The 27,582-nt window shown below is 41.5% G+C and overlaps 1 protein-coding gene across 1 annotated transcript in view; it reads right to left on the bottom strand.

Annotated features, from left to right (window-relative positions):
• Positions 1-5,572: 5,572 nt before the first annotated feature.
• Positions 5,573-27,582, bottom strand: part of LOC136863509 (uncharacterized) — a 931,909-nt gene continuing 909,899 nt past the window's right edge. The window contains exon 14 of the mRNA XM_068225974.1: positions 5,573-7,077. Coding sequence (XP_068082075.1) covers positions 6,931-7,077 — 147 coding nt within the window. The 3' untranslated portion in view covers positions 5,573-6,930. The remainder of the gene's footprint in view (positions 7,078-27,582) is intronic.

Here is a 27,582-nt window from a genome sequence, read left to right as displayed (position 1 = left end):
CGTTGTTATCCGAGTGCGCACTCATAGTATATTTTGCTTTAAAAATTGATTTTTATCTATAATTTAAAGACATTATTTACAGATTTATTTTTTGCTCTGCAGTTTTCATTCCTAAATTCTGTTTAAATTTTTCCTAATTTTAAGTAAAGTTCAAGTTATTTAAACATTAATCTTGCTTTCATTTAGCAATCTTGACGTGGCAACCCCTCAAGTAGTTAGCTCGATCCAGTCCTTTCCCTTATGTTCTGTGCCCTCCACGCTGGTTTTGTTAATACTGCTCCTGCTCGATGGTAAGTATTTTGCTTCTTGTGCACATTTGGTTATATTTATGGGGTTTTATTATCATTCCTGTTTTTATCTTTGTCGGGTTGCAACACTTTGCTCTGTATCGCAGTATCTGTTATTGCAGCCAACAACACAGCTCATAGTATTGAGGAACGTTTTGACATTTAACACAATAAAAGAATTGAATAAATACATGTAAACACACTTACTCCAACTTCTTACGGTCAGCTGTTGATAAACATGCCTCTCAGTAGTTCTCGTAATATCCCCCCGCAGCAGCACATTGCTATGCGCACGAAGCCTACAGACCACAGGTTAATTTGATCACTCGTCTCTCATGAAGGCTGGCAATCTTCGAAGTCCTACTGTTTGTACTTTTTCCTGGCCTTTTTCCCAAATAATAAGGGTCTGCACTTGATGTAGATTTGACCCAGTTTTACGGTCGAATATCAATCTTATGTGGAGGTATGTATGTAGTGTGTTCGTAAAAAGGTGCATATTGAGACAAACACAAAGCCTAATTCAATCCAGGAGCCTCTGAACTACGCTGATTATTCAGTCAAGAAGATAAAGTCGAAATATTACTGTTTAATTACTTTAAGAAGCCTTTCTCGTTGACAGTCGAGATTTCTTCTGATGACGCAGAGCACAGTTCTCTGCGAAACGTAAAGAGTTTCACCTTATTTTCTTGACACGGCATAAGCCCAAACGCCTATACAGTATCATGTCTGTAAGTGCGGGCCGTGAAAGCATCAATGGCAATATTACTGTTTATTACCTACGAAAACCTACAACCTGTTTTCCAGTCATTGACCGGGTCAGGGATGTAATGAATGAAGCAGATATAGGCTGTTAGTACGATGGGGTCGCCACTCCCAAAGTGATTTTATTATTAGCTGATAGATGCTATGAAATGAGAATGGAGAGTGTTGCTGGAATGAAAGATGACAGGGAAAACCGGAGTACCCGGAGAAAAACCTGTCCCGCCTCCGCTTTGTCCAGCACAAATCTCACATGGAGTTACCGGGATTTGAACCACGCTATCCAGCGGTAAGACGCCGACGCGCTGCCGTCTGAGCCACGGAGGCTCTACTGTTTATTACCAACTATTTAAAATGTTATCAACGATGAAAGTTGTGGGGCAGAGATCACTTTCGTTCTTGATTAATGATACTGATGTGTATTTAACGTTCCTCCTACTACTCTCGGCTCAGAGAGACGCAGGAATGTTCCTCTGGCACTGGGTTCTTTAGTGTACCAGAGTGTCTAAAGGGCACCTGGACTGAGTGGCTCAGATGGTGGAGTTGTGGTCTTCTGAGTCTGAGTTGAAGAGTTTGTTTCTGGCTTTGTCCGATGGTTTTCGATGGTGCTCAAATACGCCACCCTCGTGTCGGTACAATGTTAAAGAACACTCACGGGGCAAAATTCTGATACACCGGTGTCTCCGAAATCCGTAAAAGTAGTTAGCGTGACGTAAAACTGATACCGTTACGTAAATCTTATGAGAGGGTACTTACCGTACTTTACACAGACCTTTCAGATGTGCAGCAGTTGTCTGGTCCATCTAAGGCCCTTCAAGTTCTGTACGACCCACATGTACAGTATAATAGGCTGCATGTCTCTCTCGTTGATCCACTATGGACTTTACTGTACTGGGTCTTGAACCAGAAGCCTTGTGTGAGTGCCTAAACCAACTACGCCATTCGGTGCTTTTTTTCCAATGTCGTAAGATGAAATAGACAAAGCTTCCTGTCTGAGGCATCCTGTACTGTGGCGAAAGATAGACCACGTTATACTGAAGGTTTGCATGAAGTATTTCTGAAATATAAAGTGTTATCAGTAATTTGTCAGTTAATGTGTGGGTATTAGGCATTATAAGAACGAATCAGTCTGCAGGTACAGTATAATATTTGCAGTTTCTCATCACTTATGTAGAGATAATAATCCAGTGTATTCACTGTTTGTAACCGAAAGATTGACAACAAGGCTTGGGAAAGGAGAATGATTATTTATTTCATCATCAGGTATGAAACTACGACACACAATTCATTATTTATACCCATAATATTGTTCAAAGCATAATGCTTTCCTTTAAAAAAATATCATAAACAAGATTAATTATTCCATAAAAGTCAAATGTCTTTCAAAACGTCCGCTTGAACATTCATATTCAACACTCTTCAGTTGTTTCTTAGCATCAACAAGTCTTCTTGAGTGTCAGAATAAAAAAACCTTGAAACTCACAGACACATCTCTATTTGAAGTCATAGCTACCTTTCAATATTTTTAATTCTAAAAATGTAAAACTAGTCAGTGATATGTAGACCTGCCTGCTCAAAACGAAATAAATTCAGGCAGGAACACCCAATGGTACTGACGTTGATGTAGCAAAACTAGAGATATTACACTTCTTGAGCCCAGTATAATTCCGATGTCAAGAAGTTTACATACCAGAAAATGAGAACACACAAGTTAAATTAAAGAGTGCCACTTTGCTTGTATAAACTTTCCTCATTATTCCATGTCGATAGCATATACAGAATGTAACAGAGTTGTTCGTGGACTGAGAATATAAACACAGAATGGCCATTTTAATAATAATAATAATAATAATAATAATAATAATAATAATAATAATAATCGTATGGCCTTAGCTACTGCTAAATGATGCCACCTAGGAGCGTTAATGTTGATGTCCGTTTCGCTCTACCAGGTGGCACAGTAAACCAGAGCTCATTTGGGTGATCTATGACTGAGGTTTTAAATAAATTTTGTCGGGTAAATACAAAATGTGTCATCAGAGAAGTTTTACGTTGAACTGGCGTTTTTCCGCCCTTGAATTTTCCGATCACCACTGCCACGTTGGAACCCACGATCTTCAGGTCCGTAGGTCGACGCTCTACCACTGATCAGCAGAGGAGATAAGAGGTAATAGTTATTCTAAGCTTTCTGTGAAGAACACCATACTTATTTTATATTCAAATAATATATAGATACTCCGTAAGATCGTCATAATTTCGTACATCATTTTTCTCTTCGTACATTATGATTTTTATGTATAGTTACAACGTTACATTACCAGCATTTTCATGAACAAAGTACCTTCTTATCTTAATAATATCATCCTACCGATGCGAAGTTTCAGCGAAGAGACACATTTTATTTCTAATGCACACCAGAGCGCGAGGATAAATGCACATTTCTCTGAATTCCTTTTCAAATGGGTCATACCTGTTGGATAGGGCTCATTCGCTGATTGAAGTGGTCAGTTTAGGTTGATGAAGATTTATGGAATTAGTTCGTCTTGACAAGTTCAGCTGGATTCTGAGGGTCATTATCATGTTGCAACTTATGTGCTTACCATAAAACCCAATTTTTGGGGACATTTTTGAAAGGTTTTCATTAGTGCTTCTTTATTCATTCTTACATTGATTTTTCAATGAAGAATATATTTTCGATTTATTGAAAGATACAAAACGCATATCATAGGGGAGCCAGCTCTATATTTCGCCGTGGGGATGGAATTTTTTCTCCACTATGTTTCATCCAGATTCCTCAAAAATTTGCAGCTTCATTTAAATTTCAGAACATTTGTCACTTAGGTCCGTTTGCATTTCTTATAAGAAACATTGTGAGTCGATATTTCTTTGTCACTATGGTATATTTTCTATAAACTCGGTGTATCGTATAGGTAGATGGCCATTTTCTGCTGGTGCCCTACATTATTATGCACAAATTTCGCACATTTAGCATGAAGTTGTGTCAATTTTTTGAAAAATGTGTCTTATATCCCTCTAATTTTTTTCTTCTTTATTACCTCTCCAATTCCCTACATATTTTAAGTTATTTACGGTATATTGTATTGAAGGGTGCGTCTTACCAACCTTTTAAGATGTTACAGACGTGAAATTTGATATTTGGAATCTGCTTTAAAAGTAATGAAACACCTATACTCGGAAAATCCAATGATTTGGGGGGGGGGGAAGAGAGGTGAAAGGATTTAAAATTAATTGACTTAATTGTATGAGAATACTTACATCTAATAAAAACTAAAGTTGTTAGGTCGTACAGACGTGAACATTGGTATTTGGTTCTCCTTAAAAGAAAGAAAAACCCGTTTTGGGGGGAATCATCTTGAGGGGCGGGAGTGAAAAGGAATTGAATTTCATTTCATGAGGACACAAAAATCAAAAAATGAAGAAGATCCTTTACTATTAAAGAAACAAGTATTTTTTGCCGGAAAATTCACTTGGGGGGGGGGGGGGGTGAAAGGAAGTGGAAAGTAAGTGAATTGTTTTTATGGGGATACTTATATCTCAAAACTGAAGGTAATAGACGTGAACATTGGTGTTTGGAATCTCCTTTAAAAATAAAGGAACACGCCTTCTTTTAGGTTTTTTGTAAGGGTGGGGGGTAAATAAATTTTAACGGCGGTGGGGTGTAAAAGGAGGTGAGACCAACTGGTTTTACTGTTCATAATGTATTTATAAGGAGCCTCCTTTGCTCAGGCGGCAGCGCCCCGGCCTCTCACAGCTGGATTCCGTAGTTCAAATCCCGGTCTCTCCATGTAACATTCGTGCTGGACAAAACGGAGGCGGGACAGGTATTTCTCCGGATACTCCGGTTTTCCCTCTCATCATTCATTCCAGCAATACTGTCCAATATAATTTCATTTCATTTGTTTATTCATTAATCATTGCCCTAGAGGAGTGCGCCAGATTTCGGCAACCGGCACAATTCCTATTGTCGCCGCTAGATGGGGGCTTTATTCATTCCAATCCTGACCCTGTCGAATGACTGGAAACAGGCTGTAGATTTTCGATGTACTTATTCTGATCATAACCGATCATTTTTAATCTTTCTTGGGTTCGTTTTCAAGAGCCATCTTTTCCTTTGGAGAACGTTCTTAGATTACAGTAGATTCTCCTGGCATATAAATAAAAATTTAAACACATTTGAAATAAATCGTAGGAATGAGATTGGCCGTCCAATTGTTCACCTCTATAATAAGGTCATTAATGCATGGAAGTATGTCATTCGTATCGCCAGAAATCCCGCACACTTGCCTACGCGCAACAATGGTGCTGGTCACATTCTCAACAATGACAATGGCAGCACATGTAATTTACGCCAAGTAGCGGTCTTGCATATTGCTGTGGGGTCCAGAACATCTATAATAATAATAATAATAATAATAATAATAATAATAATAATAATAATAATAATAATAATAATAATAATAATAATAATAATAATAATAATAATAATAATAATAATAATGTTCTGGATCGTCGTCAAATGTGCGGACCGCGCTGGAAACGGTTCCTGGACGGGTAATGACTAAGAATGCAGTCCGACCGCGGGTTCAGTATCGCCAAGGCACCCAAGGCGACACCACGCTGGATCTCCTGAAGGATTTGATCCATATTAAAAATGCTTATAGGAAAAGATGGCAGATATTTAGGGACCCAACTGTCCGGGTGGAATACCTGGACCTAGCCCGGAAAGTACGAAATCGATTGGTGGAAAGAAAGATTGAAAATGGGAGGAAACTTGCCGTAATCTATTAAAAAACAAATCAGATCGCGAATTTTGGCGGGTTCTCTCAGAAAACGAGTCAGATTGCGAATTTCGGCGGATTATATATTAAAAAATAAGCATTCAATTCTAAATTTCAGTATAATACCGTAGCGAAGCACGGGTATCTTGCTAGTTCAATATAAAAGAATATAGTTAAGAACATGATTGTCATTAAATAAGAAAGTGACTCTAAGTCCTTTTTAAGAAATGTGTGTAAGAATGAATAACTTAATTTATAGTATATTTAAAGTACATAAGTACTGAAACGATACATTTTACGAACAAAATTATTACATATTGTTCATATAGACACTCAGTTGAGTTAAAACTAGAGTTGTCATACTTGGCAGCGTATTCTAAGAAGAAATATCTGAACATCGTTTTGCGTTAATCGAAGGGAAATAAAGTAATCAGGTACCTAACTAGGTTCTTAATTTTTGAAAACCTGAAAGGGAAGTTGTGAACTATGAAGGGCAGTTGATTTCCACATAATAATTCTGATGAAGTTACGAAATATACAAAAAGATTTGTTTACTGTCTATCATCAGACAATGTAAAATTCAGTTCTGCTCAATGGTTATCGCCTAAAAGTTTGGTGACCACCGGAAAGGGGAAGAACACTGCACGTCCAAGCAAAATGGCTTGTCCTCATTCTCTTAAAATAATGAAGGGTATGTTTGCAAACTTCGACTTACATTCCTATGCTATGTAGTTAACAGTCTCTACTGATCACACACAAATCGCAAACTGGGGTTTCAATTTCGATGTCGTTTATACTGGAGCTCTTGAATTAAAAAATTATTCTTAATTCAACATTATAAATAAGAAAATAAGAATCAGACAGAAGTTCGATGCTTTGAATAAAAATCTTTCATTTAAAAAAGTGAACGTCATGCATCTCTGATCCAAGCAGTCCGTTTTGATTTAACCGAAATAAATATCTCTGTGTACTAACTCTACAGTAGAGAAGGAGCTATGACTTCGATATAATAGTTACTAGTACATGTAGAAAAGTCTGCCAGTATAAACACTAGAGTACAGGAATGTGGTCCGAGGTCAGGCCTCTCACAGTCTTGGAGACACGTCATAGCCCGTCTCCACCTGGGCACTGGCTTCAGGTTCATTTCGCTCACGACTGGTGGTGTTGTAGCCAATCTCGTGGTAGCGGATGGGGTAAGTCAGTTGATTACCCTTGTCCCATGTGTACAGCTCCTGAAACAGCATCAGATATCAGATTAATATCATCCTCAAGTGCACTAATTTACAAATATTGATTAAAAGGTTGCCTAATAGGCGTTCAATCCATCCAATACTATGTTGGTGGAGTATTTGGGCCTCCTGCACATAATAGTTGGACTCAAAAATTCGTTCGCTGGCATCGAAAGTTCCACCGCGAAACGCCTGCCGACGCTATACCCCCTGTACAGCTACATAATGTGCATTGCCGAAACACTCCTGTACCATAAGGTCAAGGGGGATACATCAGTTCGTGCTTATGTCTAGTAATGGGCAATGCTCTCGCTCCAGACTCTCGAGACTGACGTGACAGATCTTGAAACTCTCGCGAGATTCTCGAGATCGATTCGCCTGTGCCGCGATCTGTGCGACGTCTCAGTAACTAGTAGCATAAGCTTGATAGTAGGCCTATATCATCAGCGGTTATTGCGCGAAATAACGTTCTCATATTGAAACGTGTATGTCAATAATTTTTTTCAAAAGCCTGCTGCCTGAGTTGTGAATCTTTATTCATCTTATATAACCATGAACAATGTTTAGAACTAATGACTAAATATTACAAAATGTGTAATATACAGTACCGGCACCTTGATATATTACATAAACTAAAGCATCAAATCCAAACAAATTCTATACCGTGTAATCGTGTAAATGTTTCAGTTCAAAAAGCTAACAAACATTCGAGAGCGGCCATATTTTCGTAATTACAGCGATGTTGTTTGGCTATGACGATATTATTTTACGGCCTCAACGAACCGAACTGAGGCCAAAACTAAGTGCTGTACTGTACCACGCTCGGTTATAAAACACAAACAAATCACGAATATCGTTAATGCTGTACCACCGTGCCCGGCCTCTAGTCATGACGTAATTAGTTATTAGTACGACGCCAATAATCCAAGAGTTTTAAGACATAAATAACTGATTTACACGGTAAACTCGAATAACATTATTACGGCCAACTTGTCTTATCTTGTGGAATATTGTGTACGAAAGCATTATTTATTAGGTTACTCGGCCTGGTTATTGGACCGTATCAAAAACAGTAAATTTGACTACAAACAAGACATAAACATATGTCATGAATCGTACGATGAAAGATAGACAATGAAGGAATCAATAACACTAATAATGATGTGATAAAAGATGTTAGCAGGTAAAAGTCTCACACACGAAACCATATACCAATATTCTTTATGTTAGAATGGAACAATAATACACATCAATGGATGAGAACGAAGGATTTTTTTTGAGATGTTACCATCAATGTATTGCTTATTTCGATCTCTAAACATCTCAAAATGTTACAACAAAAATATAATGTATTTATACCGGGAAACACTTATAACGGTTTTCAATGTTCTGACATTCGCCGCTTTGCTTAATCCAAAAGAGTCATTTTGAGCTGTAACTCTTTTCCAGGTTATAATAATTGTGTAACAAGTGTAGTTTTGAGTGGGAATGATGTAAACTGCTAAACCTTTAAATTTTCTCCTGAAAAATCATAGATTTTGAATTGTAACCCTTTCGTTCTCGGTCATCGAGATGTACTGTACAATATACCTTGTTAATAGAAGTAACTCTCTCATTAATTTAACTTATTATGAAATAACACCATATATGCTTCACACATTTAAAATATTTTCGTGCGAGCAAACTGCTCTCTGGAATTAATACATAATAATAATAATAATAATAATAATAATAATAATAATAATAATAATAATAATAATAATAATAATTGGGGGCCATTAATCACGAAGCAAATTGACTAGACCATGTCAGCCGCTTAATTGTTATTAACAATATACGTTTGCCTAACAGCTTCCCCTGCAACGTATTTCTATGTTTGTTAATAAGGAAATCAGTCTTGGAAAATATATCTTCCTTCAGAACTGATACAGCCGGTATGGAGAGGTATTTCCTGGCTAAAACGTACAATGTGGAATATCGACTCTCATTGCAGTGTCAGTATTCTAGAGGGTTTTCTGTACGCTGAACATAAGCTTCACGAAGGTTACGTTGTATCTCCTCAGCAGCATCGCCTGCAGCGTTATGTCTTCTGTGTTTTGCTGCTGCTACGGCATCGTACGATGCTCACTGGCTGAAATATGTGATACACGACCCGATGTATCGGTTAGTAGAGCCATACGTTCTGTCCTCAAATACTCCACATGGCGTACATACGTGAATGGCAACGTTTTGAACCGAGGGTCAAGAATGGTCGCGGTGGCAAATACAGGATTGGCTTCAGGGTCACCTATGCTTTTAGTTAGAGATTCCTGCAAACCGCTCTCAAATTGTCGCGCTATCTCTGTTTTCTAGCCTCTCCTTGACAGCGGCAAGCTAAGTTGCCTGTGTTGTTCGTTCAAAAGAGCTAATACGTCCGCTGAAATACTTCTGTGGTGATCCGGCACTTAAAAACACATACCTTCATGGAAGGGGAGTGTTCTCAAAGAACACCCCCGGCCCGTTTTGCATCACAAGACGCTACGCGGTCGACAACAACGAGGCATCCAGGGAGGTGTACATCCTATCTACGGTTACCAACAAATTATGCAGGGTTATTAAGCTAAGACGACCACCCCAAATAATTCGTGAGTCGTTTAAGATATTGATATTCTGTTTTCACTTTCGTTTATGGTATGGTAGTTGAACATGCAGTACTTTTTCAGGTTATCAATATCTACTAAGATAACGTTAATACATTTGTTTTTTAAATAGAACTACCCTATTTCCTACACCTAGGCTTAAACTTATGGTTATTAAACATTCAGCGCTGTTTTCATCTTGAATGTCGGACAAGTACTTATCGAGAAAGTAAAATGTCTTCTAAAATGCTTTATTTGGCAGCCGTAGGCTGTCGTGTTCGATTAAATCAAGAACTACTGTAGTCGGCCAGAAGACGCGCTTCGTAAGACGCATGAGCTGTTGACGTCCAATTTTCCTTCACCTCCTTCTGATAACTACAGTAGTCATTCGCTCGACTGTGCTCGTAAATATACTATGATAAATTGTATGATTTAACACCTTTCATATTGTCGTAGGTAACACGTAAAGAAAAACAAGAATATGCGACGGCATCTGGGAGACAACATTATTATCCTGACGTGACATCAAACCATACAGGACTGAGCGAGCTGGGTGGGCGGTACGACCGCGGAATTTGCTATGTGGCATCTCTTCAAAATACTCCCAAGTCCATGACTTACGCTGCATAAAATTACACATAATTACACATTGCACAGTCATATGCCGAAGTACATAATTATGACGCGAATACTATATAACATTGTTAGGATTTGTTTCCTTTGTCACTATAATGTTAGAGAACACAAGCACTGGTCAAATGGATATTGAATGTGGGGTCTGATACCGACGTGCACCTACAGTGGCCGTCCATTTCGGTACTTAGCCTACTCATTTGTGTAGCCTACATATCACTGCAGCCAGAATGCGTATCCTTTCTAATTATGAATGCCGACACGTATTTGCTAAAGCGAGAAGGCCCGTTGTTGGCTACTCACATAATCCGCACAAACAACATTCAGCTCCACCTACCTATAGCCCTACGAAACGCTGCTCACCGCAAAATGCGGGAACAACACTCTTCAGTCCTCTCGACATTTCTCGCGAGAAAGAGATGCTTGCGTTAGTCTCGAGAAATCTCAAGAAATCTCGAAACCCCTATCAGACTGCCCATCACTACTTGTGACTGGCCTTGACCGTATCAGAGTGGACTCATCTTTCGTGTGTACGAGAATGGACGTTAGAAAGGAATATTTTCGGTATCTTACGTTGTTTTATTACCGTAAGGAGATGATGCAGTGACTAGTCGGGGATGTCAAAAGTGGTTTTCGCGATTTACATAGGAGAATTTCCCCCTAAAAGACAAATCATATACAGGACGGTCTGTCGTGAGAGACGTGGAAAGAATAAAGGATTTAATGGCAGACAATCGATCGATGACAACGTAGGAGTTGGCACCGGCGCTAAACATATCTCATGCTAGTGTAGCCAGACGTTTAAAAAAGCTTGGCCACCTAAATCTGTGCGAAACGTGTTTCACGGGAATTGAGTGTCAAAAATTTGGCGCAGCGCATTTCCATCTGCGATTCATTACTGGTAAGGTACCGCAGGGATGATTTTCTGAAACGGCTGGTAAAAGGCGATGAGAATCGGGTAGAGTATGACAATATCCAAAAGGGTAAATCATAGTGCAAGTAATGTGAGGCACTTCTACCACTTCCGAAACCGGGTCATAATTTGGTGGGACTGGAAAATAATTCTGCTGTTTGAATTTCTTTCCATTGGCGAGACCATCAGTTTCGAAAAATGCTGTTCACAGCTGGAGGAGGAAGTCACCATTCAAGATAAAAGACCTAAACTGGTAAGCACCGAAGGAATCGTCTTCTATCACAGCAACGCCAGACCAGATAGTACGTCAGTGGCGACCCACCAAACGTTGCGAGATTTCGACTGGTATGTGTTACATCATCCGCCCTATTCTTAGGCTATTGCCCATCCGACTACTACCTATTCAAATCCCTGCAGAATTTCTTTAATGGCAAACACCTCACTTTCTTGAAGGACAGCAGGCTCAGCGTGGAATAGTTCATCAACCAGAAAAGCCCCACGATTTTGAGAAATTGATTTAAAATCTTCCAGAAAAATGGCAAGATGTTCTTCATACACTGACTGACAGAGCAAATGCAACACCAAGAAGGAGTGGTTCGAAAGGGATGAAAGTTGGGGAAAAAACAGAGACGGCACGGACGAATAATTGATGTTTATTTCAAACCGATATGCAGGTTACACAATGCGCACGGCATCGACTCAGTAGGATGTAGGACCACCGCGAGCGGCGATGCACGCAGAAACACGTCGAGGTACAGAGTCAATAAGAGTGCGGATGGTGTCCTGAGGGATGGTTCTCGATTCTCTGTCAACCATTTGCCACAGTTGGTCGTCCGTACGAGGCTGGGGCAGAGTTTGCAAACGGCGTCCAATGAGATCCCACACGTGTTCGATTGGTGAGAGATCCGGAGAGTACGCTGGCCACGGAAGCATCTGTACACCTCGTAGAGCCTGTTGGGAGATGCGAGCAGTGTGTAGGCGGGCATTATCCTGCTGAAACAGAGCATTGGGCAGCCCCTGAAGGTACAGGAGTGCCACCGACCGCAGCACATGCTGCACGTAGCGGTGGGCATTTAACGTGCCTTGAATACGCACTAGAGGTGACGTGGAATCATACGCAATAGCGCCCCAAACCATGATGCCGCGTTGTCTAGCGGTAGGGCGCTCCACAGTTACTGCCGCATTTGACCTTTCTCCACGCCGACGCCACACTCGTCTGCGGTGACTATCACTGACAGAACAGAAGCGTGACTCATCGGAGAACACGACGTTCCGCCATTCCCTCATCCAAGTCGCTCTAGCCCGGCACCATGCCAGGCGTGCACGTCTATGCTGTGGAGTCAATGGTAGTCTTCTGAGCGGACGCCGGGAGTGCAGGCCTCCTTCAACCAATCGACGGGAAATTGTTCTGGTCGATATTGGAACAGCCAGGGTGTCTTGCACATGCTGAAGAATGGCGGTTGACGTGGCGTGCGGCATGCGGGGCTGCCACCGCTTGGCGGCGGATGCGCCGATCCTCGCGTGCTGACGTCACTCGGGCTGCGCCTGGACCCCTCGCACGTGCCACATGTCCCTGCGCCAACCATCTTCGCCACAGGCGCTGCACCGTGGACACATCCCTATGGGTATCGGCTGCGATTTGACGAAGCGACCAACCTGCCCTTCTCAGCCAGATCACCATACCCCTCGTAAAGTCGTCTGTCTGCTGGAAATGCCTCCGTTGACGGCGGCCTAGCATTCTTAGCTATACACGTGTCCTGTGGCACACGACAACACGTTCTACAATGACTGTCGGCTGAGAAATCACGGTACGAAGTGGGCCATTCGCCAACGCCGTGTCCCATTTATCGTTCGCTACGTGCGCAGCACAGCGGCGCATTTCACATCATGAGCATACCTCAGTGACGTCAGTCTACCCTGCAATTGGCATAAAGTTCTGACCACTCCTTCTTGGTGTTGCATTTGCTCTGTCAGTCAGTGTATAATGGAACATACTGTGCGAAATAAAGTTTTTTTACGATGGCGTATTATTATATTGTCTCTGTTTGTCCTTTCTATATTGTGGATGACCTTCTGTGTCATGTTTTGCTACGTCAGGTGTTCAGCAACAACGCTGAAGTACCTTTGCAGTGGGCCGCAGTGTTGGCAGCCGTTACTAGCGGTTAAATGGTAATGAAGAAAGGAAATGAATCTACAACACTTCCAAGTAAGTGAGAATATAAATATACATTACTCAGAACGGAAACTGAGACTTACACCTACAGGAAAAGGGTTCGGTCTCCAATGAAATTATAAAAAGTTCAGTTTCCTCTATGCTTTCTTTTTCACTAAATTAATTAAGACCGCGACCACCTTGTGCGTCAATGAATTTCTGAACTCTTCGTGGTAGCGAATTGACGATGGCGCGTTGCACACTCTCCTGCCAATAATGCAGGCCTAATTTCTGCTGAATTCGCTAATGTGCCCTTGATCACGAAATGATTTACCCACGGAGCCATGTAGCCCTTATCTCAGACTGACCAGCTGTGACACTTTCGTAAAGTTGAGCTTCCTAATTAGCTTAGTTGTTGTGCGCATGGACAAACTGCACTGCAGTGCCAATCATACTTTCAGTATTATGCAAGGTACACAACTTGCCAAAACAAACGCAACTACTGTTCGGTGTTCTGGTTTTACTGAACGATAGTATATTTACTGTGTAGTTTTGAAGCGATAGAGTCTCGTAAATGTAGCTGTTCGAAAAAAATTGGGCACTATGTCTGTAACATAGTTTCAGTTTGATGTTGGGTGAAATACTGGGTGTGTTGGAGGACAAAGAAAACTTTTGGGAGTAGTTGTCACATATCGAACCTCCTGATGACGGAAGTGAAGTGATTGCTTCCAGATAGTGACAGATCAGACAATGAGCACGGCTTAACGCGAAACAGTACACCAACCAAAAAACCCCACACTTTTGGAGAAATTGTGAATTTAAGTATTTCTAGAAAATTGGCAGAATGAAAATTTGTACACTGTAAGGAGATGATGTAGTGACGAATCGGGCGTGTTAAAAGCGGTTTTCATGATTTCCATCGTGGAATTTCTCCTTAAAAGACCAACAACGTACGGGTCGGCCTGCCATGGCAGATGTGGAAAGAATAAAGGAGTTAATGGCAAGCAGTCGATGGATGACAACGCAGGGGATGGTGGTGCTGGCACTGAACATATCACGTATACTGCAGCCAGGCATTTAAATAAGCTTAGTAACCTAAATCTATGCGGTATATGGGTTCCACGCGAGTTGAATAACTGATGCACCGCATTACCACCTGCGATTAATTATTTTGATACCATCACAAGGTGTTCTCTTGATCATCAATGAATTGACCCATTGAGCCACGTGGCCCTTATCTCAGTCTAACCAACTATGATCATTCCGTGACGTTGCGTTTCCTAATTGGCCTAGACGTGACACTGTGGAAGAAACTTTCTATAAGTAAACGTGAGGTGCAGAACGCTTCAACGGAAGATACAATAACAAATGTTCGGTCCAGTGAAAGTCAAAACAAGATTTACAGGTGAAATAAAAGCGAACCAAGAAAATGGAGGAGAAGAAGAAAGCGGTTGTATGAAAATGAAATACCTTAGACCTTGCTAGTCCTACTTTCTTTTATGACCGTTTAACAAATCGTGTATGCGTAACAGGGACGCAAGAAGAGTGTCGGTCAGAAATGTGCCTTCTGCAGAAGAAAGAGAAGATGGAGGCAAGGGAACCACGCGACTTCGTATGTTGCAGTAAATAATTGTTGCTCGGCGTTGTCGCTACTTGTACGAACTAAGGACTGGTGCAAATACGAGTAGATGCCGCATTAAGGTGGTCCAGGGGAAAAATACGAAGTGCTTGTGCCGCAGAAAACAGTGTTCAAGCTCTACAGATAAAGGATAGAAGTAGTGGATTAGTTTGACCACACATATCACCCATAAGTCAGAAGGAACGTTGTTTACCGATATGATCATAACTTTTGGGCGTGTTTGTGATAAATGCTTTCAGCTGCATCATAACGAACACTCTAACCGTTCTGAGGGACTCTCGAAATTTCGTCGTTACACTGCTGTAGTACTACAGAAATTGATTTCAACGTGAAAGTATTCTGCTGCCGAAGAAAATCTAACTTCACGAACACTATGTGCAGATTTGGGTCTCATCTGAACTGTGTTCAGGTATTTCATAACCAGTGACTGAGGGAGCTGGCTGCGTGGTATAGGGTACGTAGCTGCAAAACTCTCGGGAAATAACGTATTCGAACCCTGCCGGCAGTTCTGAAGAGGGTTTTTCGTGGTTTCTGGTTTTCACACCAGATGAATGCTCTGGCTATATCTTAATTAAAGCTGTAGTGGTTTCCTTCCCTGTTATTGCTCTTTCCTATACCACCGTCGCCGAAAAGCTATCGGAGTTAATGTGACAAACCATCAGCAAGGTAAACTAATCATTTCCAGCGACTGCACCGACGTAAACAGAAGTCACATATACTGTGTTATATTGTCAAAATGTAGGCCCATAAGCTATTCTCGCAGTACTAATTAGATAAAGTGATACAAATAATAGTGCGTAGATTACATATAACATTATTGGTTCACCGTCGCATTATAGCGGTTACTATTGCAACTTCTCGTCCAACGGGGCCGGCTTTGATTGGAAACTCTGGCACGTATTTAAAACTGGTTTATATTGGAACGAAGTAGATTCAGTCCCGGATAATGAAAGTGAGCATAGAAAAGAGTTAATATTCCACTCTCAACCGCCCTATAAGTAGTTTTCAGTGGAGTCTCACTTTAATTCCCGGTGAGTGTCAGGATGGTACCTATTACTGCATATAGGCCACGACCATTCCGATCCTAGTGTTACACATACTCCAGTACATACAGCACTTATCGACGCATGTTATCTGAGAAAACTGGTCAGATAAAACTATCGCTCATATGGGCAGTCCGATGTTTGGAATTTTACTCCAGTATTTATTACCAGTAGAAATGTGTAGAAATACCGAAATAAAACGCAGTATCGTGGATTTTATATGTAGTTTTTACTACTAATAACTCCATTTTAAGGACTCGAGCTTCAGCTTTATTCAAAGTCATCTTCAGCCTATAAATCAGCAGGAATAACATGCTAAGATTTATTACATAAATACAGACTATAGATTATTTTTACGAGCTAAGATGGATATACATATTAAACATAAATTAAGAAATTTATTAAAAAAACCGTTGGACAAATCTTCTGTGGTGTGAACGTTAGGCGTCAACACAAGTTACAGACAAATGAGAATCAGTAAACGGAAATAACTTAAAGCGAGGAACTGTACAATTCATTAATCATAGTGTGTTCTTGGAAGAAATGTGTAGAAATATCGAAATAAAACGCAGTATTGTGGGTTTTAGATGTAGTTTTTACGTCATACATCTTGGTTAATTTTGGCACACTTTTATATTTCCATAATTTATAATAAAATGTATTATGGAGCCTTTGGTTTCAATGTGAAAAATTTGAGATATTAATCTGGATAGAAGAAATTGTTGTTTGATATGAGGTGTTTGGAGAACTTCGACTCTGTGGGCTTAAGTAATTTCCGTGATCTAATATGTTCTTTTCCCCTGATTTAAAAGTTTATTCCTGTCTGATCAACGTAAATGGAGTTGCAGTCACCGTACTGTAGTTTAATGTCACTGTAATGCCACCTTTTCCAATACAAGGTAGCTACTTTCCATAGCATGATCCATAGACTCCTTTCTGTTCCCCAAAACAAGGCAGATTTTGATAATGAACTTACGGTTATTAAAAAAATTGTTGTGAAAAACGGCTGGAAGATGAAACCTCATTGACAAATTAGTAACACGAAAACAGAATAAATTAAATATAATTTCAGTGTGCTTATCACTAAAAAAAATAGAGTGTACAGTTCTACCAGTTTCTGAATAACTAGCAACTCTGCTAAAAAGATAGGGTTGTTCTGTAGCGTTTAAATGTAGTTCTTATTTATCAAAGTTATCAAAAGAAAGGACACTTTCTGTAAGAAAAATAAAAGTGGTGTATATAATTAAATCACAGTGCGGTGACTGCAACTCCGTTTACGTTGGTTAGACAGGACGAAACTTTAAAATCAGAAAGAAAGAACGTATTAGATTATGGAAATTGCATAATCCCACAGACCGCAGATCTGCACGTACTCTCGTATTTTGCGTTCTATCCTTGAACGTTTCCCATCCCAGTGTCTCATACGTCTTACACTACTTCGACCGAGCTGGTTAGCTGTAGTCACTTAAGTGCGGCCAGTATACAGTATTCGGAAGATAGTGAGTACGAACCCCACTGTCGGCAGCCCTGAAGATGGTTTTCCGTGGTTCCTAATTTTCACACCAAGCAAATGCTGGGGCTGTACCTTACTTAAGGCCGCGGACACTTCCTTCCCACTCTTAGCCCTTTCCTGTCTCATCGTCGCCATAAACCTATCTGTGTCGGTGGGACGTAAAAAAGCAACCTGCAAAAAAAAGCAACATTACTTCGAGGATTGAAATCTCTAGAAGCATGAACATTGCTACCTTTCTTTTTGCCGTTTCGAGTTCTCTGATAAACTCCTTTCCTATATTCAAGGACTATTCTCACACAAGTTACGGATAAGCTAGTTCCTTTACCTTGCACTAATGCTCTCTAAAACCCTGAATGTCTGCGTATTACGAACTCCACTTCATAACACATGAGCAATTCTGTATGTGTTATTTTTCTCTGTGTAGGTATTGCGGTGGTATCCTCTTGTGATATATGTTTTGTTGTCATCATTGTTTGTAGTGCATACGCTCTGCTGTCACGTTGATCCTAAGGGAGGAGGAGGGGGATAAGGTAGAGCGTTGGGTGTCACGAAATAACGAGATGAATGGGCTGAATCAATGAGAAAAAGAATGTAGACACAGCAGTCAGCGTCACAAATCACATCAGTCAGGTGAGGTAGCCCGTTCATCCGATAAATACAAGTTACAGCAAATCCTCTGTTACTCTGCAATTTATGGCTGAAAATGCATGTGTGCGATATGGCACATGGAGTCAATTACAGAGACAGAGTACTAGGACTTATTTACCCAACAAGATTTAAAAATAGTCATTGATTTCAGGGGCTGCAAATAACTATTAAACTAAGCTACTTTTCGCTTCAAATAGCCTAAGGGACTTGGCACACTGCGGTCAACTGCTCCGTGTATTTAATATGTATAATAACCTGTGCAGCTATGATGTGTATATTTGTTATTATAGCCTGATATTCGTAAGAAAGAACAAGACATGCTTGGCGGGAGTGAAGAAATAGCTCTGGCTTGCTTTCTGTTGATTGTTAGGTGACAGAGTTGGCAATGGGTGCTAGGAGTATCATATGGCAGTGTTACTAATTACTGTGCATATAGAAGGGAATTCTGATTATCCTTCTCCATGAGTATATTCTTAACTTCTTGTTGTTAAGTAATAGTTTTTACTGTTCGTGAACTACTGCTTCTTTCTGAACTTTTGTCAATTTTTGAAGTCGGCAATTGATGGCGATTTGACTTAGTTTTACGAGTGAGTGCCCTTCCTGGTACCCAACACTATGTGGAGGGATGCATTCACTATTGCATATTTCTATGGTGGCTAGTAGAGTGAACCGATGTTTGTGACTGTAGAGGGTATTAAGACGAATGAAAATACCTAGTCCCCGCGCCAGAGGAATTAACAATTTAAAATCCCCTGCCTGGCCGGGAATCGAACCCGATGCCCACCGAACCGAAAGCCAGTACCTGACAATTCAATCAAGGAGCTGGAGAAACTACCTTCAGCATATATTAGGTAATGATGGGGTCTCTGGAGCCACCTAGGCACATTTTGATTTTTGGCTTGTGTTTAAGGCGGGTTGCCCTTTCTGATGCAACATAATTTTTCAAATGAAAATGTCTTCCAGTTATCGACTGGGATTCGAACCTCAGTCTTCCAGGAAAGAAGCCAACAGCTAAGCCACTGCGCTAATCACACTCCCTCTTTAGTACTCATGGATATCTTTCTTTCTTTCTTTCTTTCTTTCTTTCTTTCTTTGTTTTTACAATTTGCTTTACGTCGTATCGACATAGATAGGCCTTATGGCGACGATGGGATAGGAAAGGGCCAGGAGTGGGAAGAAAGCGACTGCGGCCTCAATCAAGGTGCATCCCCAGCATTTGCTTGGTGTGAAAATGGGAAACCACGGTAAACCACCTTCAGGACTGGCGACAGTGGGGTTCGAACCCACTATCTTCCAAATGCAATCTGATAGATATGTGACCCAAACTTCACAGTCACTTTCCTGGTCCGTGTGTAGTATTGTGACCGGGCGTGTTGGCCGTGCGGTTAGGAGCGCGCAGCTGTGAGCTCGCATCCGGGAGATAGTGGGTTCGAACCCCACTGTCGGCAGCCCCGAAGATGGTTTTCCGTGGTTTCCCATTTTCACACCAGGCCACCTTAATTAAGGCCACTGCCGCTTCCTTCCAATTCCTATGCCTTTCCTATCCCATCGTCGCCATAAGACCTATCTGTGTCGGTGCGACGTAAAGCAAATAGCAATACTTGAATTCCGATTGGACAGTTTCCTACGAATAGAAAAGAAAGTTTCGACTGAATATCGAACAAGTAGTACCTAGTTTCGTCACCAGTGATGATAGCTCAAAACGTCTCGAAGGCTATCGGCTCAGATCCCCAGTCAAAGTACGCTGTAAGTGGTTACCGATACACGAATAGTATGAGGAATGTGTGTGCTCAATGATTGTGGATATTTTGGCGAACACTCTGCGTCCAGCAATTAGTAATTTCATCTTTCCATACAATCACAGGTCAACCATAGTGCATAACAGAGATTCTCGGCCCTCTTTAAATGTCGAAGTCTCTCGAACACCTTTGATCTCGTCATCGTTAATATTGCCGTTAATATTGTGAAAGTGTACGAAGGTGTTCTGTCAAACACCGACAAAAGTTATATTTCTACGCTACTCTGCAAAATTCATGTTTCTTACTTTGCAGCATAAATGCATCTTACAATAAAAGAGCACGATTGCGCACACAGTTGTGTCGCTGTTCACAAAGGAGCTTTCTAATTATGGGGTAATGGGTAGCAGGAAGCACAGAAGACTCCATCACTTTAACTACTTGCTTGTGGTTTACCGGTGCGTGCATTTCCCAAACTTTCGGATTCTACTTCTTTGAACTAGTAACAATTATCGGATTTTTTTAATACATCACCTAAGAGGATAGATTGTCTTATGCTCTTGGGTCATATCTTGCTATACACTTCAAAATGTTACAAGTTTTAAATTACAGTCAATGAATCATTAATCCTATATAGTATTTGAGTTCCTCACCAACTTAAACAAATAAGAATTCGTTCGAACCATGTCCGTAACTATATGCACATATGGTAATTATTTCAGTCGAGGAAGGCAATCAGATCTAGGCGTGTAGAATATCTCTTTCCCAATGACTTGAAAAGGTACAGCTCATTAATGAGACATCGATCATGAAAGTCATTACAAATTAATTATAACAGAAAAACTGACGTTATTATTAACAACTTATGACAATTTCGAAGTTTTAAATATTTGAATGAGTCAATTAGCTCAGTACGAAAGATCTAATAATAATAATAATAATAATAATAATAATAATAATAATAATAATAAAACCAAACCAAACCCCATGGCACTACAGCCCTTGAAGGGCCTTGGCCTACCAAGCGACCGCTGCTCAGCCCGAAGGCCTGCAGATTACGAGGTGTCGTGTGGTCAGCACGATTAATCCTCTCGGCCGTTATTCTTGGCTTTCTAGACCGGGGCCGCCATCTCACCGTCAGATAGCTCCTCAATTCTAATCACGTAGGCTGAGTGGACCTCGAACCAGCCCTCAGGTCCAGGTAAAAATCCCTGACCTGGCCGGGAATCGAACCCGGGGCCTCCGGGTAAGAGGGAGGCACGCTACCCCTACACCACGGGGCCGGCAATAATAATAATAATAATAATAATAATAATAATAATAATAATAATAATAATAATAATAATAATAATAATAATAATAAGAGGAGGAACTAAAAGTTAAGTTTCCATAAGGAAACCATAATATAATATTCTTTCTTTCTTAATCCGTTTGCTCTCCAGAGTTGGTTTTCCCTCGGACTCAGCGAGGAATCCCACCTCTACCTCCTCAAAGGCAGTGTCCTGTGGCGTGAGAATTTGGGTCGGGGATACACCTGCAGAGGAGGACCAGTACCTCACCCAGGCCGCCTCACCTGCTATGTTGAACAGGGGCCATGTGGAGGGATGTGAGAATTGGAAGGTATGGACAAGAGACAGGAAAGGAAGTGTCCATGGTCTAAGTTAGGTACCATCCCGATATTTGCCTGGAGGAGAAGTGGGAGACAACGGGAAATGGAAATCCCCTCTACTCAGTTGACCTCCCGATCCTGAGTGGACACCGTCCCAGCCCTGGTACCACTTTTAAAATTTCATGGCAGAGCCGGAAATCGAACCCGGGCCTCCGGGGGTGGCAGCTAATCACACTAACCGCACACAACAGAGACAGACATAATATAATTTTACCGACTGCAAAAACTGTATATGTATTCACGAACTTTTGAATTTTCAGTCGTTTGCATCCGGGAGATAGTAGGTTCGAATCCCACTATCGGCAGCCCTGAAGATGGTTTTCCGTGGTTTCCTATTTTCACACCAGGCAAATGCTGGGGCTGTACCTTAATTAAGGCCACGGCCGCTTCCTTCCAACTCCTAGGCCTTTCCTATCCCATCGTCGCCATAAGACCTATCTGTGTCGGTGCGACGTAAAGGCCCTAGCAAAAAAAAAATCAGTCATACTTGCCTTTTGCTTTTATAGCGGGGCTGACCGAGCTCGATAGCTCCAGTTGCTTAAGTGCGGCCAGTATCGAGTATTTGGGAGATAGTGGGTTCAAACCCCGCTGTCGGTAGCCCTGAAGATGGTTTTCCGTGGTTTCACATTTTCACACCAAGCAAATGCTGGGACTGTACCTTAATTAAGGCCACGGACGTTTCCTTCCCATTCCTAGGCCTTCCCTGTCCCATCGTCGCACGTTTAGGAATCCATCGGTGTGGAGCCTCGATGGATTTCGATTTCAGCAAAGTAAGAATAATAGGGAAATGGTCACTATCACAAAGGTCATCGCGTGCATTGTATTGTAAGCCGTAGTGTTAAGCACTGGACATAAGCCATGTGTGAATTTGTATATGGTGATGCTGGATTTAGAATGTTAAACTAGTAGTATTTCTTGTAATATTTTCTTTCCATGGAATTGCTTGTTGTAGTTGTTTGTGCTGTTGTTGGGTAATTATGTTTTAACTTTACTTTATTATCAGTTATCACCCTACTGTAAGTGACCGTTGCCAACGGGATATTTCCCGATTGCGATGTATTTGTTAATAATTTAAAAAATTAACTTCATGCCGATGCGCCTCTCCAGAAGTGCAAAAACCCTTTTCTTCGACTTCCTGATAGGGAATCGAACCTTTGTTCTTGCACAGGAACCGGAAACGCCTCTACTATTTGGACTAGGCAGGCAGCTTCTGATTAGACCTTGATCAACCTGTACAGCAGGATAGAGCGCAATTCGGGCTTCCATATTATAAGTGTAATATTACAAGTGTTGAATGATAGCGTGATGATACTGATGATGCTTTATGAGAAAAGACATCGTCGCTGTGGAAAAAATACCGCGTATCTGAGAATTAACCTTGAATACATTATACTATGGGAGTGCGTGAATACGTCATGCAAACAGCACAGTACGGTAAGGTTCATTTTCCTTTATACATTTGCGTAGGAAATGAACACAACGAACATAATAATAATAATAATAATAATAATAATAATAATAATAATAATAATAATAATAATAATAATAATAATAATAATGTTATTTATTTTATGCCCCACCAACTACTTTACGGTTTTCGGAGACGCCGGGGTGCCGGAATCTTGTGCCACAGGAGTTCTTTTACGTGCCAGTAAATCTACCGACACGAGGGTGACGTATTTTAGCACCTTCCAATACCACCGGACTAAGCCAGCATCGAAACCGCCAAGTTAGCCACTCAACCCGGCTAAAATTATTCTTTTTTTTTTTTTGCTATGGGCGTTACGTCGCACCGACACAGATAGGTCTTATGGCGACGATGGGATAGGAAAGGCCTAGGAGTTGGAAGGAAGCGGCCGTGGCCTTAATTAAGGTACAGCCCCAGCATTTGCCTGGTGTGAAAATGGGAAACCACGGAAAACCATTTTCAGGGCTGCCGATAGTGGGATTCGAACTTACTATCTCCCGGATGCAAGCTCACAGCCGCGCGCCTCTACGCGCACGGCCAACTCGCCCGGTAAAATTATTCTGATGGACTGTATATCCATATGTGGCTGGGAGGCGTGACCAGTCACAAGGATAGTAAGAGCATTATCAGATACGCGGTATCGTTCCCGCTGCGACGATATTGTTTGATGTTAAAAGGAATTGTCCATAAAATACATGCACTAATGGTGTATCTTGCTTTAGGTTCGCTAGCAGATGAAGTGGCACACAACTTCCTTGCAGGTATTAAATTCTTGTACACATTCTGGTATGGCATGGGAAACATGTCTGTGAAGTACTTTAGAGAAACTACGGCCATAACTCTTGGCGCTAAGAGGATGCGGCACTGCTGCTGTCTGTGATTTGTGTTCGAGCTATACCAACTTGTTCAGATTAACATTTCTTGACAGCAAAGTATTTCTCCTGTAAACTTAAAGAAAGACGCTAGTCCTTAAAGAGGACAGGATGAAATACTACTCCCATTAAAATGTAGTCGTCACTGAATCGTGTAGCAAATATAAGCCTCCTGTTCCTCATGGTTCCACTCTCTTACGTTAATCCGTAACAGATGTGACATTCAGCAGCTTGAGAGTGGATACCACCCCCGCCACCATCACCACCACCACCACCACAATCATCCTCGTCCTTATAGTCATCATTATCACCAGCAACAGGAACATTATCAACGTTGTTCGTACAATTGCAGCTATTAGTACGACGACTTAGCGAGCGAGAAACAAACAAAGTGTGCAATCAGAGAAGTTAGACGACAAAGTCTGCGGACTTACAATTTCGTCGAACATATAACACTTGAAAGTGTTTGAACACCCACTGTGGGTGTGGGACGCAGGCGAAGTATTCACCCACGGTACACCTTCACTGTTGTAAGAGGCGAATAAAAGGGTAGACTTAAGCGCGGAAATGGATTGTAGTTTTGGTACCATGTATTGTACCCTCTGTGGATAGGAGGGGCTGAATACAACCACCGGTAATCCCTGCCTGTCGTAGAAGGTGACTAAAAGGACCATGCAGCCATCGATGCCCTCTTTACTTTTTTCTTCAGGCTTCTCCAGTGTGCGATTGCGATCGAAATCCCAGACGGTATCCCCAGTCCAGTCGTGTTCTCATTGAAAACGGAAACATGCAGAGGGCCTCTCCCTAGAGTCTGGCAGAACTTCAGACATTTACCTGTAGTGACATCTTATGGAGATACGCTGAACTATATCTTAACATGCAGTTCAGAAGCCTACCGATAGATATCACTTTCCTGTTTCAGACTGCCACAGAGGGAAATAAACTACACATTTAAAAATATTAGGGGAACATGTTTTTGAACGTATGCCATGCTCCACAAAACAATACCTCACACCAAGGTATATTACCAACTGAACGTTTATTCTTTACCGTTGAAGTATACAAAAGAAAATCGATCGATTCGCGTTCGTTTTCAGGACACAAACGGAAATTCTAAACAGGGGCGAAAACAAAGTGATAACAGTCCTCCAGGGTGGATTTGTATCACGATTGGAGAGCTTCAGTATGATGTATGTCCTTTACGAGCATTTATCACAGCTTGGCACCTACGTGGCAAGCTCCGTATAAGTCGATGTAGGTCACGTTGCGGTATCAGGTCCCATTCTTCAATGAGAGCCTGTTTGAGGTCTTGGAGAGTCTGTGGTGGAACAGGACACACACGAACACTTATGTCAAGCCTATCCCTCACATGGTCGATGGGATTAAAGTCGGGACTCACTCCTAGCCATTCCATCCCTTGAATGTCCAATTCTTGCGAGACAGCATTGTCGTGCATGAGTACGAATTCAAGGCCAACACCGTATGCAGCAACCGACACATGCTGTAGCAGTATCTGCTCGATGTACCTCGCAGCGGTAAGATTACCACGGACGACGACAAGATCCGTACGGCCATCAATACTGATACCACCCCGCACTATCACAGAACCTTGTCCGAATCGGTCGCCTTTCTGGTTAACATTTGGCATGTACTGCTCACCACAGCGTCTCCATACACGTGGACGTCCATCACGCTGTGTCAGGGGAAATCTGGGGCCGTCTGTGAACAACACAGGTCTCCATTGGCGAAGTTGCTAGTTGACGTGGGTACGTGCAAACAGAAGGCGAGCTGCGCGATGTTGCTGCGTTAAGCGGGGCACTCGAACAGGACGTCTGGGTCGTAAGTATACTTCTCTTAACCTGTTACTTACTGTCTGGTCAGACACCGTGACTCCAGTGACCCTTCTGAGGTCTTACTGCAGTTCTCTGGTAGTTGCTGAACGACGCCGCAATGCACAGATGGTCAGATATCGGTCATCCTGTGAGGTTGTCATGCGTCCACGACCTTGTCCAAACCTCCTTGTGAACTGGCCTGTCTCATTGTAGTGATTCCACAAGCGGTGAATAATTGACAGAGAGACATTGAGGTCCACAGCAACATGACGAAAAGTCCATCCTTCCTGGATCAAAGTGACAGCCCTTGTCACTTGAACCTCGTTAAGATGTCTCATGAGATGTGCTGGTTGACGTACAACGTGCTCAGATGACCGCAGTAGTCTGTGTACCTCACAACGACACACGGACGCATCGCTATTCACTTTGTTTTGAGGGTTCACCTGACAGTTTAATGCATGGCTACGCCTACAGATGGAGTTTAACTTTGATTTGACATACCCTGAGTAGCTAAGGTTTCAGTGTATACTGTACGACCAATGGAACACCATTTACCGAATTAACGTTCAAATACCAGACGTTACAAAACATGTTCCCCTAATTTTTTGAACTGTGTATGTTGGGACTTTCATTTACTTTCATTTAGTGATGAATGTAATTGTTACGGGTTGACACATCCTCCTCGTAGGTCACTTCTAATCTTTATTATCTATTTTATCTTCTGATCTTTATTCAACCAATCATAGCCAGTCTGCCATTATAAAAGGGACAGTCAGATTGTATTGACTGTTCGATGATCGGCTGAGGTTCACACCTCGCATAAGTTAGCTAGCGTGCTGGGGCAACACGTAAGGTAGACTTCTTTATCCTAAACAATGTGACCCTGCAAGATTCGAGTAGTGGCACCAGCTTCGGTTGTAATGTAGGGATTTTAGTAACTAAATTAATTTAGGTATAATGTAGATTTTCTAGTTTCTTAAAGCAGCGAAGGGTAACCACCCTAAGGGGTGTAATGCATCAAAATGAAGCGCGAGTGTGGACCCTCGTTTCCCTTTTTCTATTGTGGATTCTTCTGACTGGGATTTACGAAATTTAACCGTACCTTTCATTTTTCGTGTTTTAATGTTCTTTCCCAGTAGTTATAAGGTAGTATGGGATTATCCTCTGTTTCTCTGGGCCTCGTGCCCCGTTAGGTTTTACTGTTATGTGATGTCATGAGATTACTTGAGTGGTTTCAGAATCCCCATTAATTTATGTTGGCCTGTTGTTGAAATTTCCTTTCTGATCTTTTTGTAATTCAACTTCTTCTTTGCCTATATTGTAGCATGAGCTTAGCTCTTAATTATTTGCAGATTCTCCCAGGTCTTGTGTGCATTAACGTTCGCTTCCCTACAAAATAAAAGGACAGTGAGTGTTCAGTAGAGTTTATTCTGGCATGTCAGGGCTTCTAGATCTTGAGAACTGGGAGCTCTATTTCTCCCTTGTTATTAATGACGCTCTGAGTGCCTTCAGATCATTATTAAGTTACGCATCTTGCCATTATCTGTTATTTAAGGTGATCGATCACTCTTTATTTTCATCGAATATAATTGGTTTGCTAAAACAAAGAGAAAGAAAGAGAGAGAGAGCTAGAAAATATATGTTTTCCTTTATGTGGTCATATATATATCCAGCCGTACGGTCCTGCCGCATCGTCCTCCACCCTCATGTGGACCACCATAACAAAAACATACCGTCATCTTGTGACCTGTACTGCCACCTACAATCACTGA

Source organism: Anabrus simplex, chromosome 2 (assembly GCF_040414725.1).
Source record: "Anabrus simplex isolate iqAnaSimp1 chromosome 2, ASM4041472v1, whole genome shotgun sequence".
NCBI classification, from domain to species: Eukaryota; Metazoa; Arthropoda; class Insecta; order Orthoptera; family Tettigoniidae; genus Anabrus; species Anabrus simplex.
This window is presented reverse-complemented; position numbering and strand designations above follow the sequence as displayed.